General features: G+C 32.0%; 4 protein-coding genes across 4 annotated transcripts; 2 read left to right on the top strand and 2 right to left on the bottom strand.

Annotated features, from left to right (window-relative positions):
* Positions 1-217: 217 nt before the first annotated feature.
* Positions 218-3,110, top strand: LOC123669731 (cuticle protein 7-like). Its single transcript, XM_045603322.1, has 3 exons — positions 218-244; positions 1,363-1,434; positions 2,505-3,110. Exons 1-3 carry the CDS (start codon positions 218-220, stop codon positions 2,928-2,930), a joined length of 525 nt encoding a protein of 174 aa, XP_045459278.1. The 3' UTR covers positions 2,931-3,110.
* A 272-nt stretch (positions 3,111-3,382) lies between these two features.
* LOC123669117 (endoplasmic reticulum transmembrane helix translocase) lies at positions 3,383-10,591 on the bottom strand. Its single transcript, XM_045602751.1, has 10 exons — positions 10,156-10,591; positions 9,992-10,081; positions 9,705-9,911; positions 7,507-9,456; positions 6,963-7,215; positions 6,393-6,589; positions 5,848-5,990; positions 4,818-4,950; positions 4,226-4,369; positions 3,383-3,699 (listed from the first exon to the last, which is right to left on the bottom strand). Exons 1-10 carry the CDS (start codon positions 10,423-10,425, stop codon positions 3,589-3,591), a joined length of 3,498 nt encoding a protein of 1,165 aa, XP_045458707.1. The 5' UTR covers positions 10,426-10,591; the 3' UTR covers positions 3,383-3,588.
* Positions 10,592-11,000: 409 nt separating this feature from the next.
* On the top strand, positions 11,001-12,604 carry LOC123669334 (DNA primase large subunit). The gene is made up of 2 exons (XM_045602942.1): positions 11,001-12,243; positions 12,316-12,604. Exons 1-2 carry the CDS (start codon positions 11,001-11,003, stop codon positions 12,573-12,575), a joined length of 1,503 nt encoding a protein of 500 aa, XP_045458898.1. The 3' UTR covers positions 12,576-12,604.
* LOC123669730 (Golgi apparatus protein 1) lies at positions 12,261-17,326 on the bottom strand. The gene is made up of 7 exons (XM_045603320.1): positions 16,564-17,326; positions 14,799-16,495; positions 14,432-14,579; positions 14,133-14,359; positions 13,692-13,875; positions 13,327-13,433; positions 12,261-12,770 (listed from the first exon to the last, which is right to left on the bottom strand). The coding sequence occupies exons 1-7, from the start codon at positions 17,324-17,326 to the stop codon at positions 12,606-12,608; spliced, it is 3,291 nt and encodes a 1,096-aa protein (XP_045459276.1). The 3' UTR covers positions 12,261-12,605.
* Between the last annotated feature and the right edge of the window lie 786 nt (positions 17,327-18,112).

Genomic DNA, 18,112 nt, shown 5'->3' with positions numbered 1-18,112 from the left:
TTTAATTTCATACTCCTCCGTGCGCGCAGTTTTCGTATAAAGGGGTACAAAGATATTGCTTTACGTATTATTATATAGATAGTTGAAGTCTTATTTAAAAAAAAAATCGCTTAATTTTTTAGTAACTCATTATCTTACCTCAGTAAGCTGGAATATCAATAAAGCACATAGTTAAAGCCAGCAAGATGCAGGATTCCATACGTCGAGAAAGTATCAGATGAATAGGCAATATTTCAACTACGAGGTGATTCGTCGATTTGCGATACCTAAGTCATATGTCAATTGTATGTAGATAAATTGTAAACTATAGGCTCTTACAGCATAGTTCAACAAATTATTTATTAATTAAATTCTTGCAAAAATGCAATCAAGGCTTACATTTTTTCGCATGTTTTTTGCAATGTGAATATTGAATATATGAATAACTTTCCGGCGATATCATTGCAGTTTCAATGTGAGGCAGCGTGAAGGTGCTTAGTTCTCTACATATTCATGATTAGTGCAATGATTTAATTGTTCTTTATTATAGATTACCTAATCCAATAAAAGTATTGTCTTTCAAGCACATATAAATGTGCAGTGTGAACACATAGTAACTATTGTTAAAACTGTTAACTTTTTTCTAGATTTTGTTAATGAAAGTTGGCTAGTTTTTCGATGCTAAAAGTTTTTCCATGAAAAATATCGTGACCATTTTGTTGCTGGTTGCCAGTGAGCGACTTCTGCTTAACTTCTAATAGCCTATAATTGCTAGCAACTCATTTTAAACTTATTTTATTTTATAAGAAGATTAATACTAAGTAGTACCTATATGAATACGACGTGACTGGTTTGTATGATAGCATATAAGTATCTAAACTTAGTTTAAAGTAACATGCAACTGCATTAAAAAACATAACAATCATTTTGCTTAACTTTTCACAATATAATTGATACCTACCTATACCTAATCGATTAATTAATTAAATTTTAATGTTCCAAGTATAATGTTGAAACTTCCAAGCATATGTTATAGCGTAATTAGTCCTAATTTTATGATGTTACGAAAATAGCACGAATCGCGATATTCGATTAGTCAATGAGCGTGAAAAACTGAAGGATAGTCAGGAGTTAACCAACCTCACTTGGGTCGGTATATAATCAACTTTCGCTGTATTTCTCTAACAGTCACACAAAGCAACTTACATTACCTGCCCAGGCGCTGAAGGATATTTTTTATCAATCGGTGAAAATGCATATTTTTATCACGGTAAGTTTTAAATATAGGTAAATATTTTTTTTATAAAAATTTTTATATAAAAATAAAATATAATGTTTGTATACTTATACTATATTTATTAAAATGTTTTTGTTTTGTCCCAGATTGTCTGCTTTATTGGTGCAGCCGTCGCCGCTCCATCTGGTGGATATGAAGTAGCGGCTATCGACAGCTATGTAAGTTTACACCAAAATTATTCCAATATATTACACCAATATTATCGTACTTATTACAGTAAGCCAGACAAAGATGTACAGATTCAAATATAATAAGGTATATATATATATATATATATATATATATATATATATATATATATATATATATATATAATAATGCTTCTAACAAATTTCGACATTTACCCATTCAGTTTAAAATATAGTATAATATTACAGGTACACTAGTTTATTAATTATAGTATATTTTACATTATTATAAATGCAATTAAATTTAAATTATTTTATAACTACCTAGCTTTGCCCGCGACTTCGTTCGCGTGAAATTTGTCAAAAAAAATATTGTTCAGTTCGCAAAGTCATAAAATAATTAAATTTCTAAAATAAAAGTAGCCTAAGTTTCTCTTTATTACATCAGCTATCTGCCTGTGAAAGTCCCGTCAAAATTAGTCAAGTCGTTTCAGAGATTAGCCAGAACAAACAGACAGACAAACAGACAAAAATTGAAAAAAAAATATATTTTAGTATATGTACCGTGTATCTATATGCATTTAGTAAGAAGCGGTTATTTTAATATTACAAACAGACACTTCAATTTTATTTATTTGTATAGATGTACTTTTATTCGGTGAAAACAAACAAGACACGAAACCACGGTGTGCACTTAAAGATATTGAAAGAATTACGCTTAAGACTGCATCTTTTTTTATGAAAATTTGATAAAATATACATACATCGTCGTGTCGTTACTCCCAGTGATATTTAGATTTAACTAGATTTAAATCTCGTACGTTCACCTTGCTTTTTATCTGCTACGTACAATAATAATTTTACGGGGAATTTCTTTGTAAAAAATTATTAGCACATTCGTTGCATGATCGTTTAGTTTTAATTCGTAGTTTGTCAATGCGTATTAACTGTATGTGAATCTACAAAATAATTTCGACTTTTCGAGTTGTACGCGGAAACAAATAAGCTGGCTACTCGTTTCTGTTGTGTTCTTCGTGTACTATTTTAATGATATTTTTTAATAGATATTATATTAAACTGTGATGTAAATTTGTTTCCAGTCCATTCCCCGCTATGAATTCAACTACGCTGTTAATGATCCACACACTGGAGATAATAAAGCCCAATCCGAGGTACGCGATGGCAGTGTAGTCAAGGGTTCTTACTCTCTATCAGAACCCGACGGTACAGTGAGAGTAGTCGACTATACTGCTGATGACGTCAAAGGTTTCAACGCGGTCGTCAAACGCATCGGCAGCGCTGCCCATCCACAAACCATTCAGGCGCCAATTATCAGCAAGCAGATCATCCAACCAATTGCTTATGAGGCGATCGCTCCCATGGCACCCATCAATAGCAACGTCTACTCCTACTCATCGAACCTTCTAGGTCTTGAAGGTTTGGGTGGTGGTTGGGGACTTCAAAACAGTTGGGGGCTTAATTCTTGGGACCTCGGCGGCCATGGATATGGAGGATTGAAATACTAACTCCGATCTATTGTTATCAAGATAACCTGTTTCAGTGTTTGAATTTTTTTCATGAATTAATGATTTGAGTTTTGTCTTAAACTGAGGAAATAAATTTGAAAAATATAAAATCGTGTACAACCTTAGTTATATACTTTTTGTTGTAAGATAAGAACTCAAGTAAAGAGTATAATATTAAAAGTATTTTTTTTTAACAAAACTAATATTACAAAGCCAAAGGATAAAATTAAAAAATCAGTATAACATCCTACTTTCTAACCATGTTATTGATTGTGAGATTCTAAGGATGAATGAATGGAATGTTTTCCTTGATATCCGGTATTTCCGAACCCAATTAGGTAGATGAAATTTATGCAATTTTGATATATTACACATTCTAAAGTAACTTGACCGGAAACTAACTAACGACCGTTTAACTGTGTACTTGACCGTTACGTTCAAATAAAACAAGATTAAAATGAACTACACATTTATTTCTCATAAATAAATACCACTGACACATTTAGATAACTTTAAATGCATATATTTTGAGCTGTTACGAGTCCATACACGGCCGGCACACACACAGAACGGACACCGAACACTTATTCACAGGTAGTAAAGGAACACCGCTACACGATTGGCCGGATCAGTGTGTGCGTGAGCGCGTCCGTGTGTACTACGTCACGTTGCTGACGCGAGCGTCTCCGAACAGCCACAAACAAATTCGATCCACCAAATATGCGAATACCATATCCGCTATTAGAACTTGAACTAAAATCACTCGATACTGAAACAAAGATAACATATATTATTATATTAAATACGTACGTATATAAGGCACATAATTATATTTTCAATAAATTACCATATGACACGCACCACCACTAAAAAAATATATTTAAATGTAACTGAAATCTAACAAGTACTTTTCGAGTTATATATAATAATGCATATTTATTTGACTATTTATTCGTCGATCTACGTGGATCTACTATGGATCTACGATACCGTACATCTTTTCAATGGCTTTACCAAATTTGATGATTCTTGTTTTATTCAAAAGCTGATACTTGTCATGTAGTCACATTTAAATTTAATCGAGATCTAATCACTACTTTTTGAGTAATCTTTTATAACGCGTATTTATTCAACTATTTTTTCGTCTACTTATGTTGTATTACTTGTCGATGTAATTGAAGTCGGTTTTTCTTTTATTTGCGAGGAAACACAATTATAATGAACAATCTCAAATTATTTAAATATAAATTAAGTCATCAGTGGTTAATATAAAAAGTTCATAATACTACACTCACGTCTGGTGGGAAATACACAATTTCAAACAAATTGGAGAGGTCGGGAATGAATCCAGTAGCCAACGCGAACACTACGCCACCCGATATTAAAATACTGTAGAGTAGAGGTTTATTGTCTCGAAGCCCTTCCATGAATGGTTCACCCTGAAAATATATGACACATAAAAAGAGGACAAATGCAATACTTACTCCATGTTTCCAATCTTTCTCTAAAAATGTATCTTGAATGTTTTAGTTTTATTGATTACACAAATTGTCTTGTTCTTATAAAAGAAATAACAATCACGAACAAAAGTATCATTACTATTGTTACAAAAAAAGTTTTAAATGTTTAATACATTCAAAATTATTCATATAAAAATTATTCATATACTATTAGGAATCTCGCTCAGAAATATTTATAACTAGCTGCCCAGACTTTGTCTATGACTATGTCAAAAGTTAAGTTTTTTTTTTTTAATTTTGTAAATTTTTTTAGTATAAAAACCTTCTGTGGGCCATACAAAAAAAATAAATTAGCCGAATTGGTCGAGCTATTCTCGAGTTATGCGCTTAGCAACATCCATTTTTATTTATATAGATTTACACTTACTCTATAATTTATCGCAAATGTAGATATTTGAAGCGCCATAGAGATAATATAGACGGTACTATTGACAAGATCTGGTGTGAACACGCGTTCTTCATCCTCCGCTAAATCCATATCTAGTTTTGGTGTTGTATCTCTGTAAATAATAGAAAAATTGATAAGCATAATATACTAATTTATATTCCGCTTAAAAATAATTTCTCTGTTTCTGTCATTTCGAACAAAATAATGAGGTTGTATAGTTTTATTATTTAACTGCCTAAATTAAATATTACTTAAATCATCATCAGAGCGGTCGTCAATTTAAATCGTATTTAAAAAAAAAAGTGTATGTGTACTTATTGTCACGGTTTCCCCTGTCCCAGAATAAGTTGTAATAAAATTGTTTTTTTTTTAAGGTTTTAATGTAGGATTTAACTTATATTAATTATGTACTTACAACGTTACATTATGTACGCACGTATGAAGTTATACTTCATTGGCTAGCTCACTTTTTCTTCGTTGACTAGCTAACTTCAGGGTGTCGGATTTTTTGTGACGGTGTGCGCGCGCATCGTAAAAATTTACTCTCATCGTTTTTACCAAACGCGTCAAAAAAAGTATAACTTCAAAAATTATAAAGAAAACCTTATTACCAACAGTTTTAGCACTCATTAGCCACTACAGCTTACTTGTTTACATACATAGACTATATGGCTATTATGGTAAAGCTATTTTTACTAGTGACCTGCCCTGGCTTCGACGATTGCCAAAACTATCAGTATTACTCTACTAAATTATGAATATATTATACATATAACCTTCATATACCATATAACCTTTTTCTGGAATCACTCTATGTACTAAAGAAAACCGCATCAAAATCCGTTGCGTAAAAATCTAAGCACACAGACAGCGGGAAGCGACTTTGTTTTATACTATGTAACGATTACTTACATTAGTAGTCTAGCGATTATTATTATGCATGATGTTGCTTTCTCATCGGGCGTACGATAAAAAGCCTAAGACACACTAAAAATTTAACTATTTTTACCTGTCAGGTGAACGTAGAGTTGCTTCACGTACTAAATACACTAGACATAAGAAGTGAACTGCGAATTGTGTGAGAACAGTCATTATTGTGTACAGGTTGAAGATGTTTGGCAGAGGACGCTGTTTTGATAATTGCTTCAGAGGCTGAAAATTACATTAAAAATATATCATTTATATAATTCAATAATAATAATTACTTATTTAAATAATCAGTAGTTAAGTAAATTAGGTTATTATTGTATACAGTTAATAGAAATATATTTAAAAAAATATTCATTAAACTTTCGAAGTTTTAACAAAAATGACATTTCTGGTAAAGTAGAGGAAAGTGATATATTAACAGCAGTCGCAACTTCGATTACTACTTGAAGCTTGGTATTTGTAAAATATTATTTCTGTGATTTTCTGATTCGTGGTGACGAAAATCGATTTTATCATTTTCCTCTATCACAAACACTTCACATTGACAGTATTTATAGAGAAAAACCACTCCATTCCAGTTAAAATCAATTAAAAGCGTCTTTTTTTCTCAATTTAAAGCCTTACCTTCGATCGCGAAATAAACAGAAAACAAGATGCTAATAACAAACTCTGTAGTGTTGCTTGAACGTCACTGAATTTGATACCATCAAGATAAAGCACTGACTGACTGTATGCCAATATCAATGCATTGAGCGCCAAGATCTTAAACATCTGAAGAGTCGTTACGAGGGTACACCGACCTTGCTTTATTATGTGGCAAACTGTAACAAACAACCATTACACGTTTAAGTCATCTAATTTATTTGTCTCTTTCACATTACAGTGTAACTCAAAGTTCGTGTATGAAAAAAAGAATACATAATATCTTTTAATAGTAGCTATACTAATATTATAGCTGAAGAGTTTGTTTGTTTATTTTGAATGTGCTAATCACAGGAAGTACTGGTTCAAATTGAAATTCTCTTTTTGTTTTGGATAGTCCATTTATCCAGAAAGGCTATAGGTTATTTAATGTTAATGTTGTTTTATGTTATAGTACGTTTTTTCGCAAATTAACGAGGGTAAAACCACGAGCCACAGTTATAATATAAACATTGAAAAAAAATAATTATATGAAAAACATAATATACGTACTACAAAGTATACTAGACAGTCGACTTGTGAAGGGAGCAGCAACGCTAGCATCACCCAACCTAACGAGTTGAGGTTGATCTTCTTCCTCCAGCTTCTTCATGGCCCGTCTCAGTCTTGCAGCGGCTTCGGCTCGGGCCTCTGCGCGTGGATCGCGCAACGCCATCGGTCTCCGAGGAATCTCCGGTTCTATGGGGCGTTCCTCACGCTTCTCTCGTATACGTTCTGGCGCGTTAGCGAGAATTGCTACACCAACCTAAAAATATAATAATACAACATAAAATTGCTGCATATATTCATTTTGAAAATTAGCGATAAATCAATAATAGGCGTTTGAAAATAATGGAGAGAAGGGTCTGAGGAAGTGTGCCATTTGCATTTCAATGTAAATGGTGTATGTAATATTTATTAGGGGAGGGTCACTAAAACACTAAACGTGACAAGAGTGGTGAGACGCCCATGTCCAAAAAAAAATCCGTGTAACTTATTTTATAGACGACCCCTTATTGAAATACAATTTTTACTATACTATTAAATATATACTAACATCTGCATGTTTCAAGGCACCGACATCATTTGTACCATCGCCGCACATTAGTGTCACGTATCCGAGAGACTTGAGTGTAACAATAACAAATTCCTTCTGTTTTGGTGCAAATCTAGCGAATACTTTAATATGAGCTATGATTCCTACTAAAAATTGTCTATGATATTCATTTAGATAAGCAAGGCCTTCCCCAGTTATGCATAGATCATATTTGGTTGTAAGTTCCTTTACAGTTTTAAATGGTTGTACTGGAAGCTCTACCGACTCATCAATGGACTTCCAATACCAATTATCGCTTGATTGTGTTAATATGAGTACATCGCTCTTTTGTGTAAATTTCAATTCCTTTGCTACATGGCATGCCGTCAAAGGATTGTCGCCGGTAATCATTACGACTGAATGGGATGCGTGTACAATCTCAGCAATCGCTTTTTTCGAATCACTTTTTAAGGGGCATGATATGATTACAAAACCAACAAATGTCAGTTCGGACTCAATATCATCTCTTGACAAGTCCCTAACTTCCTGCGATGTTAACTTGCCTAAATTTCTGTAACCTAAAGCTAAAACTCGCGCCCCTCGTCTTGATAGGGTTAAATGAACATGATCATAGTGGCTAGGAACTTCTTTTAGCATAGATTTAATAGTTTCAGGAGCACCTTTCACACTACTAATATAGTGAGTTTCAATAAACCCTCTTTCATTTATTTGATAACCAGCTACAACAGACATCCTCTTTAGAGCACTTGCAAAGTGATTTCGGTGAACAATTTTAAGTCCTGGTGATTTACCTTTCTTTGGTACAACAGCATCTCCCTTGGTCAGATTCCATTCAGCAGCTTTTAATGTTGCTTTCTCTAATGGATCTCCGACTACTCCCTCATCTAACTGTACTAATGAATGGCAAGTTGCCAGAACCTGAATAGTTTCCATTGGAGCCTCAGACAATGGTATAACTGTAGCATCTGTATTTTTTCCTATTCCTGCCACGCCCTCAACTACTAGGTTGTCACTAGTTAATGTACCAGTTTTATCAAAACAACAGATTTCAACTTTACCTGCAAAAGGTATTCTAAATGGTTCGGTACAAAATACAGCTAACTTTGATAAGGACAATAAAGATGTGTTAACAGCTAAAGATAATTCGATTGGCAGCTCTGGAGGTACAACTGATGTTAAAATTAATGTACATTCCAAAAAAAGTTTGTATCTATTTCTTTCTGGATCTTCACAACCCTTTATCCAAACATATGCTGCAGCAGCAATTGCGAATATTAATAGGAATAATATAAATCCAAAAGTTTCAAGATTATTGGCAGTAACTCTTTTAACACCAAACAGGATGGTCCTCAAAAGCTTCCCCTGTGACGTGTTAAAGCCATTTCGAATAACATACCCAATGCATCCATTATCTGGAGCTTTTAAACCATTAGACACATTTTTAATAGGTGATGAATGTTGAACTATTTTAGTGCCACCAAACAACATATGGAGTTTACCATCACCTTCAATATCTAAGTTCTGTTTTAGATCTTTTTCATTCTCTAATGGTTCCTTCATCTGTGGAACACTTTCACCAGTTAACATAGACTCATCAACTATACATGACCCTCTCAATAGTACAATATCACAGGGCACAATGTTATCATTTTGTGAACGAATAAGTGAAACAATGTCTCCTGGTACCAACTGATCACTATCAATTGAACGCCATCTTCTATTTCTATAAACATTAATATGATACGGTTTATTACCCATTTTTCTTATTTCGGCCATATTTCTCAGTTGTTGCTGTACGAGGGTACACTCAAACATAACCAACATGACAAGGGTAAAAATGGAATAGTACCAGTATTTGTCAAGGCACCATAAAGCAACACAAAAAACTTGGAATACAAAAAATGGAGCAGTTGCCCTTTCTTTAAACAGTTCCATAAATTCAGGTACAACCTGAAATCAATTAGATTTAAAAAATTAATAACTTTTCACTGTAAGAAAATATGTAATCATATCACAATTATGTAAATTATTGCAAGCTAACTTAGCTTTAACTAAAGCTTAAGTAATTGTCATAAAATCTGTGGACTTGAAACACAGGATTTCTTTTTCAGGCATCAATTATACTTAAAATAGTATAAGTTAATGTGTAGAGAAAAATAAACAAATACTTTTTGATAAAAGAAAACCAATATTTTTACCATAATCATTTCATTCTTCCCAAACTCTTTCTCAGCTAAAATAATGGATTCTTCATCTGCATATCCTTTAGACTCAATATATTCCTCATATGTTTTATTAACAGGAAATTCAACTGTATGAAATGTTTTCTTATTCCAATCATAAACATATTTGCTCTTTTGAAAGATAAACCAAACATCTGGGTTTGCACCATCCTTTTTAGTAGACTAAAAAATAAATTAAACCAAAATTAATTAATACATATATTTTATTTGTTTATAACATGATCAAACTATAAATACTTTACCTCTGTGTGATGAAGCTTAACAATTTCAGAGAAGCCATTGTTAGAAGTTGGAACTACTTTAACGATTTCCGCTTGTAAAGGATTTTTAACCTATAAATGACATGTCAAATTAAATATATTTTCTATAATTCTAAGCATGATAAGCTAGTGATTTTTCAACTTACCGGTGTACACGACAAGAAACATTGAATGTGAACACTCCAGTAGCAACAGAGGCAAATAAAAATGTGTATAACAGCGACTACCGAAACAGTCACAAACCCTGCTTCAAAGTTTTCTTCAATACCGTATACGAAGAACCAGCAATAGAAAATGAGTGGGTAAATGATCAAAAAGGGTAGCACTGTTCCTTGCAAAATTGTAGTCACGGGTTTAAACAATTGTGTGTATTGAACTAAGTCATCTAATGACGAATGCATCTTGTTTGGAACCATATTATTAAACTTTATTTAATAATGTTAGATATTACAAATAAATTAATATACTTATAAACTCAAATTATAACAAACATATTTAATCCTAACAATGTATTATTCATTCCAAATATAAATTTACAAGTAGTATTTGACTAAATTAAATTCAAATGCCCAATACCCAACATGACACGAATATCCATGTCACAGTGTCACTTGACTTTGGCACATCTTTGGCAGCTAATTGACAATGAGTAATGACGAGCAGATTGTACAAGTATATAAAAAACAGCGACACAATTTATAGAAAAAAAGTTTTTTTTTGTATAATTTATATATGAAACCAATTCGGTATCACTCCTAAATTTTTTAATATTTTTCTGAACTTACACTTTGGTAATAATATTTATTTTATTTTAGTAAAAATTCTGAACGAAAAATAATTTAGGAATGTCAACGTCAAAATTCGCGCCAAGTTTTAGTTTTTTATATTAGAAAAAGTAATCAGTTCAGTTAATTTGTTATATTCGATTTTTATGTTTATCCAATATATTATTTAAGTGTTTTAATAGAGAAGTGACAACTTTCTCTTTGAAATGGAATTTAATATAAAAAGAAAATCTATAAAAACAGTTAGTACCGGTAGTTTGGTAGATAATTATCCTCACGATTTACAAATGTATAAAGTTCCTCCTGTAGATGACATATCATTACAAGAATTTGAAACTTTAGCTTTAGAAAGACTGTCACTGTTAAGATGTTTAGCAACTGCAACCACATTAAAAGGTCTAAGAATATTTTCTGAAGAATGGACAGACTTTGTAATAAGCGATTTAAAGAATCAGGGATTAAAGTACTATGCAAAACTTTGTGAAAAATCTAGCTGTGGAACTCTGCAAGCAGATCTAGAAGCTAGACGGAAAGATCATATAGCTCATTTCATACTGAGGTTAGCTTATTGTAGAACTGAGGAATTACGTCGTTGGTTTATATCCAGAGAGCTTGAGTTGTTCAAAATGAGGTTTATGACTATGAAGACAGATGCAATTGATGCTTTTTTTAAAATAAACAATCTATGTTACACCAACATTTCTGATAGTGAAAAGAGTGAGCTTATGAAATATTTAAGGGAATCAACATTTTATCAGAGCAGTCAAAATATAGAAAACTTTAAATTCTACAAAGTGAAGTTTTATGAAGTTCTAGACTTGGTCAAAGCAAGAAAAGTATACCTTCGTGGTGGATATGCTTACATTCCTCATAAAGATTTTATATCAGTTCTTTCTGCACAGTTTAGGATGCATCTGCGTCAAACTTTGGCAATTGCGTGTCACCATTTAGGTGAAATTGAACAGGATGAGAGGCTGGTTTCCTTACTGAAAGGTTTGCATCAATCATACTCTGGAAATGATTTTATTAGCGACACTAAGGTGACAATCCCTATTGAAAGTATTGATTCCCTATCCATTAAATCATTTCCTCTATGTATGAAGCAACTGCATGAACAGTTACGTTCAGTCCATCATCTTAAACACGGTGGGAGATTGCAATATGGCCTTTATTTAAAAGGAATAGGTGTCACACTAGAAGATTCACTGAGATTTTGGAGAGAAGAGTTTACAAAAATAATGGAATTAGACAAGTTTGAGAAACAATATGCATATAACATAAGATACAATTATGGAAAAGAGGGTAGTAAGAAAAATTACACACCATTTACTTGCTTGAAAATCATTAATACAAATGTAGGTCCAGGTGATTGCCACGGCTGTCCTTATCGTCATTCTGATACAAACATCTTGAAGAATAAATTAAAAGGATATGGATTAGAATCTGAGGGTAATGAAACACTTTTATTTTATTTGTATTTATTTACTTTCCAGACATCTAAATACTTTATTTATTTTACAGCAGTCAATGACATAGTTGACATGACTAAGAAGGGCCACTACCAAATTGCATGCAGTAAATACTTTGATGCAGTCCATAAAACAGATTTCGGTTTAGGCATTAATCATCCAAATCAGTTTTTCGAAGAGAGTCAGAAAATTCTCAAAGGCGATATTAAAGTAGAAGTGAAAAAAGACGAAAAACCTAAAAACATCAAGAAAGAGTCGACTGATGAGTTTGAAGATATGGACATTGATGAGGTCACAGAGAGGAAAGAATAATTTTTCCTAATAAAACTATTTATCTAGAATCTATTTCTTTTTTATATACATAGCCCTTTTTGTCATACGACCACAATATAAACCAAATATGAAGATTAATCCTACAATTGAAATTCCTACAACTAGAAAGTATTTTTTCGACGGAGATGATGATATTCCATCATACATGTCTCCTAGATTTTCAATCACATTTACCTGAAAGTAAGAATTGATAATTTATTAAACAACTTACACATGCAATTGTTTTTTTTTTTTAAATATATATACATATATTGTGAGACATTGAACACAACTGATATATAGAGTGGTTTATGTGTTCGAATAAATATTATATTTGTGTAACAAAACTAATACATTATTATATTTTATATATAAAATGAAACTAAATATTGCCCCTGAGTATGAAAACATTAAGAATATATGTAGATCATTACAATTTTTTTATGAATACAAGTGTTTATGAGAAAAACTTTTATATTAAAATAAATTATGCACTGTGTGCATATATTAAGCTATGTTACCACACATCAGCATTTCATAGAATCAGAATAACACTGAAAAATACACACATATAGAATATTACACCACTTAATACATTATATGCTGCGTATGCAAAATATGATATGAGTATGTATAATCATATTTTTATTTGATTGACTATGCCACTGAAAACTTCAAACCAATCTGGTTTTTATATAAATTTTAAAACAAAAACAAATATTTTTTAATCTAAACTATATAAAATACTCACTGATGCAACATATCTATACATTTCCAATCTGCTAGATAATTCTTTTTGACATTCTGCTTCAAGTTTTCTATTACTATCATTAAGAATTATTTTCAAACATTTCAAACCTGAAATAATAAACATGATTTGCTAAATGTCTAAATGTAAAACTCGAAAACGGCTGAACCAATTTGGGTATTATCTTAAGATTTATTATATTCTACAGATTCTTTTAAAGGAAAAAAATGAGAAAATTTTAGATATTTACTTGAAAGATCGTTAGACAGGCCAATGTCACTCGGGTCAGATAGTAGTCGGTCAGACAGTAGTACACTTTAATATTTAAGTCAATTACAATTAAAACTTATATACACAAAATGCCTTACGTCTGCCAGCTCCATGTTCGAGATCTTTACAATATTTTAATAAATCCAAAGCACAGGCACGCTCCAGTAAGGGGTCAGCTTCAATATCAACTTCAGTTTCCTCAATTATCTGTACGACTTCATGAGCACATTCAGCTGACACTATTTTATGATTTAATAGTGCATTTTTTAAACATTCTTCTACCTACAACAAAGTAATCCTTTCCTGTACTATACTATTATTAATTTTTACTCTTACTAAATATAATATATTTGAAATCGCGGCATTAAAGTAGACGTGAAAAAAAAAAAGAAGAAAATAACATCAAGAGTTGAATGACGAATTTAAGGATATGGATTTTGATGAGGTCACAGATTGAAAAGAAAATCTTTCCTAGTAAAACTATTTAATATATAATTTACTATCGAAAATGATGAAAGTACAAAGTATTACTATATTACCTGGCCATCAGAATTAGTAATAGAGTCATTTGGGACAGCACATATTGTTTGTATTTCTGCTTTACATAATTTTCCTAAGAGAGGATCAAGACGATAATTTAAAGCTTGCTCCTTTAATACATTTGCCAACTCATTTTCACATGTTTTTGCAAGTTTGGATTCCCTGAACTTCTCCTTTAAACAGTACAACATCTTTCCTTGTAATTCCACATCTTGTGGCTCGTTAACTTAAAAAAAAAAATACAACAATTTGGTATTTGTACTTTAATCGTTATCAAAGTATATTTTATTTTACTTACCAATTATATGAGAACAAAATTTTTTGATGTCCCCTTTACAGGAATTTTGCAAGTTATTGTTGAATCGATAATCCAGGTTTTGTTCTATCATCCTAGTTACAACCACAGTTTTACAATTATTATCAAAGTCTGGTTCCAAGCGATGAGCCTATAAATAAAAAGACAATAATAATCTTGATCATTACTTTTCGGTAATGTAGTAGTTTTTTTTCAACAGATGGGTAAACAAACATTTTAAATCGAAAAATAAGTTAATTATTTAATTGTTTAAATATATACAAAAATATATTATTTAAATTGGTGCTTGTATATGTAATTTTAAATATTAAAGTTGGGCAACATTAAACATACTTCTCACACAACCCACCTTTAGGCAATCTAGAAGAACTGATGGCTCAAAGTTGTGACAATATAAATCTATCATATCATTGCATGTTGTTACTAAATGATAATCAACACCATTATCTGTAAATTCTTGTTTCCTTACTACAAATATAGCCTTTCTGCAGCCCTCACTTAATTTTCCTTTTGCTGTTTGTAAGCATTCCAAGGCTGCTGATTCCGCATGAGGTACAGAAGGACAAAACTCTAGTAGATCTTTTTTACAAGCCTCCTTAAGATCTGGATCTAAATCAATACTTTCTTTTTGTTGAAAAAGTTGACTTCGCAGTTGTTGTCGGCATTCTTTGTATATTGTGTGTTTCCTCCTGGTTATAGTATCGTTTCTTATAATTTCACTTAAACAAACAACAATCTGCACCTTTGTTTGTGCTTTTGGACAGAATCTCATGACATACGACTTACATGCATTTTTAAACTTTCTAGTAAATCTATAATTTTTTAAAGATATTAATTGTTCATGTTCAATTGCTGCTCTGCATTTTACATTAGCTTTTATTTCTGCATCATTTTTATGTCTTATTAAGCAATCTAATATATTGTCTTCATCTTTTTTACTTTTTAATTCAGATGCACATAATTTTTCAATAGGGACTCTACAATTTGTGCTTATAATAGCATTTAATTCAATATGATCACTTTGTGTTTCAGTAAAGTTGGTCACTACCTCTTTACATTTAGGTGATAGCTCATTAATCTTATTTTGTAGGCATATTATTTCTTCTCCTTTTCCACTATTTTCAAAACAAAGATTAGCCAGATCATCCATACATGTGTCAGCTATTTCAGGAAGCAGATCTACACTAACCGCTCGTTGACTCATAACTCTCCTAACTTGTTGTTCACAAGCTGGCTTGAGTATTCCTTTCAATTCTGAATTATAAGCATAATTATATAAACAGGGCAGTATTAAAGGGTCTTTTTCAGATGGATACTCATTAAGATCAGCCCATTGTAATTTGGCTTTACACTGAGTTACTGCATCAAATTTACATGCTTTATATAATTGTGGATCGAGTTTAAAATCCCTAGATATGAAATACTGTATTTGCAACAAAGCAGTTTCACAACCATTAGTCATTGAAGTGGTACCAAGTTTTTCCATAAGACAAGACATTACTCTGCCATTGCCTCCATTCACCTCTCTGCAAGCTCTGTCCACAACTGGTTTACATGCTTTGCGCAGAATTGGGTCAACCCTCCAATCTTCACCTGGATCAGTCTCTTGCACTAATATCTCTAAAGATCGTTGACAAGCTAAACTAATCCTTTTATCTTTACGTCTTCTTGGCCTGGCGTGCTCCATTAGGCAATGTATTGTTTTACCCCCAACTTCAATACCTCTACAAAGCATTGTTATATCATTTGCACAATTCTGCATTAGTTCCGGTGACAGCCTATAATCATCCATTAACATCTTCCTGTGTTCTGTCATTTCAGCAACACATTCTGGTGAAAGTTTTATGCTATCATTTCTTGTTACGTTTTCTAAACAAAGTAATATTTGTGCTAGTCGAACGCCCTTGTCATCAACTACACCTTTGCGACAATGATATTTACGAATGTCTTCTTTACAAGACTTTACTAAGCCTTTGCTCATTTTATAGTTCATGACCATATTTCTTTGAACATAAAAAAGTTGATCTTGACAGCGTTTTGTCATGGCTAAAACAAAAAAACTTCTTTATAATACTTCAAACTTTTTTATACAATGATTATTTTTTAATACTCACCATTTTCAAACTTATGTCTTACAAGACATTTATACATAAGTAGGGAATCAGGGACTTCATCGGGGCAAAAGGTCTTTTGGTCCAAGTTACATGCAGCAAAGACAATCTTATCAATCTGTAAGGAACTGTATTTCATTTCTTTCAATGCAGTTATTTCTGATTGGCACTCTGGGCGTAAAGTGTCTTCTAAACTTTGCAGACATATCAATGTTTGAGTTTGTGAAAGGCTTTTCGGATCTGGTGGTATCCTACCACAACTATGTGCTTCGATGTCAACCAAGCAATTCTTTAAAAAATTTCCTGTTATCTGCCAGTCATTAAAGATCAGTGTTTCTAATTTATTTACCGTTCTCCAACAAGATTTATTTTTTAAAATTGGTTTTTTCTTCAATAAGCAGTCTATAGTGTTTAAATTTATGCCCAGACAGTCCATAATAACACTTTCGTCTTGACATGGTAGTTTAAGTTTGTATTCAAGGAATTTATTATCAAGTAGTTCAGCTTGATGGGACCAAATTTTATGTTGACAAAAAAACGGGATTTGAGTATTGTTGTTATGAGTTGTATTTAAAGCACAATACAAAAGATCGAGATCATCGTCTAACTGTAAACACTGCTTCTCAAATAAAGAACATCCTCTTAAATCTAAAGTATATCTTTCTTTTACCGTCTTATAACTATTTATTTCTTGATACCCTTGAGCACCGCTCAAGATATAAACTATGAAATAGTACACTATATTTGTAAATATAAAACTAAACATCTTTACTCGCCGGTTTATAGTTAATTATATTTTTTTGCAATCATTTAAATACACCCGAACGATTGTTTTGTAAAGTAAATTAACATTTAACGATGTATCGTGTCTTTTGTTGACTATGTACTTAACAATATTTTATTTTGACTCCCAAAAAAACACAAAATATCCGTGCAACTCGTAAATTGATATCTGTGTATTGACGTTGTTGTTTTAAAATTTATCCCCAATAGGGAAAGGCAAAGGACTATAATCCATACAGCCTAGTCTGAATTTGTAAGTTTCGTTCTGATATATCAAAAGGCCGGAGCCAAGTCTGAAGTAACTTTATTGTTCTTCTGATTCGATGACTGGTAGAGTAAGGCCGAAACCAAGTCTGAAATTTCATATTTTCGTCTACTCTTCTTTGTCTATAAGTGATAGGCGAGGTCGAAACCAAGTCTGTAATAGGCCGAAGCCTAAAAAATCAAAATAAAATTTCACATCCGATGAATGAAGGTCCTGATCCTGTTTCAAATATCATTGATAGTATTGCAAATAAATTCAAATATACTAGTATAGTTATCCAAATTAGTCAATAAATCTTGTGTATTGCGCGGGACATTTTTTGGTCCAGAAGTTGATAACAAGTTGGCTATAAATAAGAGGCGTTCCAGATTAAAAGCGGAGCATTCAAAAAATATGTGATCTAAAGACTGTGTAGAGTTGTTGGTGCAATGTGGGCAAACGGGCGATGAGATGATACGCATACGATTCAAATGTGCATTAAATCTGCAATGTCCAAATCTCAAG

This window comes from Melitaea cinxia, chromosome 3, assembly GCF_905220565.1.
Source record: "Melitaea cinxia chromosome 3, ilMelCinx1.1, whole genome shotgun sequence".
NCBI classification, from domain to species: Eukaryota; Metazoa; Arthropoda; class Insecta; order Lepidoptera; family Nymphalidae; genus Melitaea; species Melitaea cinxia.
The sequence above is the reverse complement of the archived record's forward strand: the minus strand, read 5'-3'. Positions and strand labels throughout refer to the sequence as shown.

Excerpts from the sequence above, each read along its gene's own strand:
- LOC123669731 (XM_045603322.1), top strand. The coding sequence starts at position 218 with ATGAATAGGCAATATTTCAACTACGAG. Across the intron at positions 245-1,362 it reads GGCAATATTTCAACTACGAG|ATTGTCTGCTTTATTGGTGC; the intron begins GTGATTCGTCGA and ends GTTTTGTCCCAG. Across the intron at positions 1,435-2,504 it reads TAGCGGCTATCGACAGCTAT|TCCATTCCCCGCTATGAATT; the intron begins GTAAGTTTACAC and ends ATTTGTTTCCAG.
- LOC123669334 (XM_045602942.1), top strand. The coding sequence starts at position 11,001 with ATGGAATTTAATATAAAAAGAAAATCTATAAAAACAGTTAGTACCGGT. Across the intron at positions 12,244-12,315 it reads ATATGGATTAGAATCTGAGG|CAGTCAATGACATAGTTGAC; the intron begins GTAATGAAACAC and ends TTTATTTTACAG.
- LOC123669117 (XM_045602751.1), bottom strand. The coding sequence starts at position 10,425 with ATGGTTCCAAACAAGATGCATTCGTCATTAGATGACTTAGTTCAATAC. Across the intron at positions 9,457-9,704 it reads GGAAGAATGAAATGATTATG|GTTGTACCTGAATTTATGGA; the intron begins GTAAAAATATTG and ends AATTGATTTCAG. Across the intron at positions 4,370-4,817 it reads CATTTGCGATAAATTATAGA|GGTGAACCATTCATGGAAGG; the intron begins GTAAGTGTAAAT and ends ATATATTTTCAG.
- LOC123669730 (XM_045603320.1), bottom strand. The coding sequence starts at position 17,326 with ATGTTTAGTTTTATATTTACAAATATAGTGTACTATTTCATAGTTTAT. Across the intron at positions 16,496-16,563 it reads AAGACATAAGTTTGAAAATG|CCATGACAAAACGCTGTCAA; the intron begins GTGAGTATTAAA and ends TTTTTGTTTTAG. Across the intron at positions 13,876-14,132 it reads TTACTAATTCTGATGGCCAG|GTAGAAGAATGTTTAAAAAA; the intron begins GTAATATAGTAA and ends ACTTTGTTGTAG.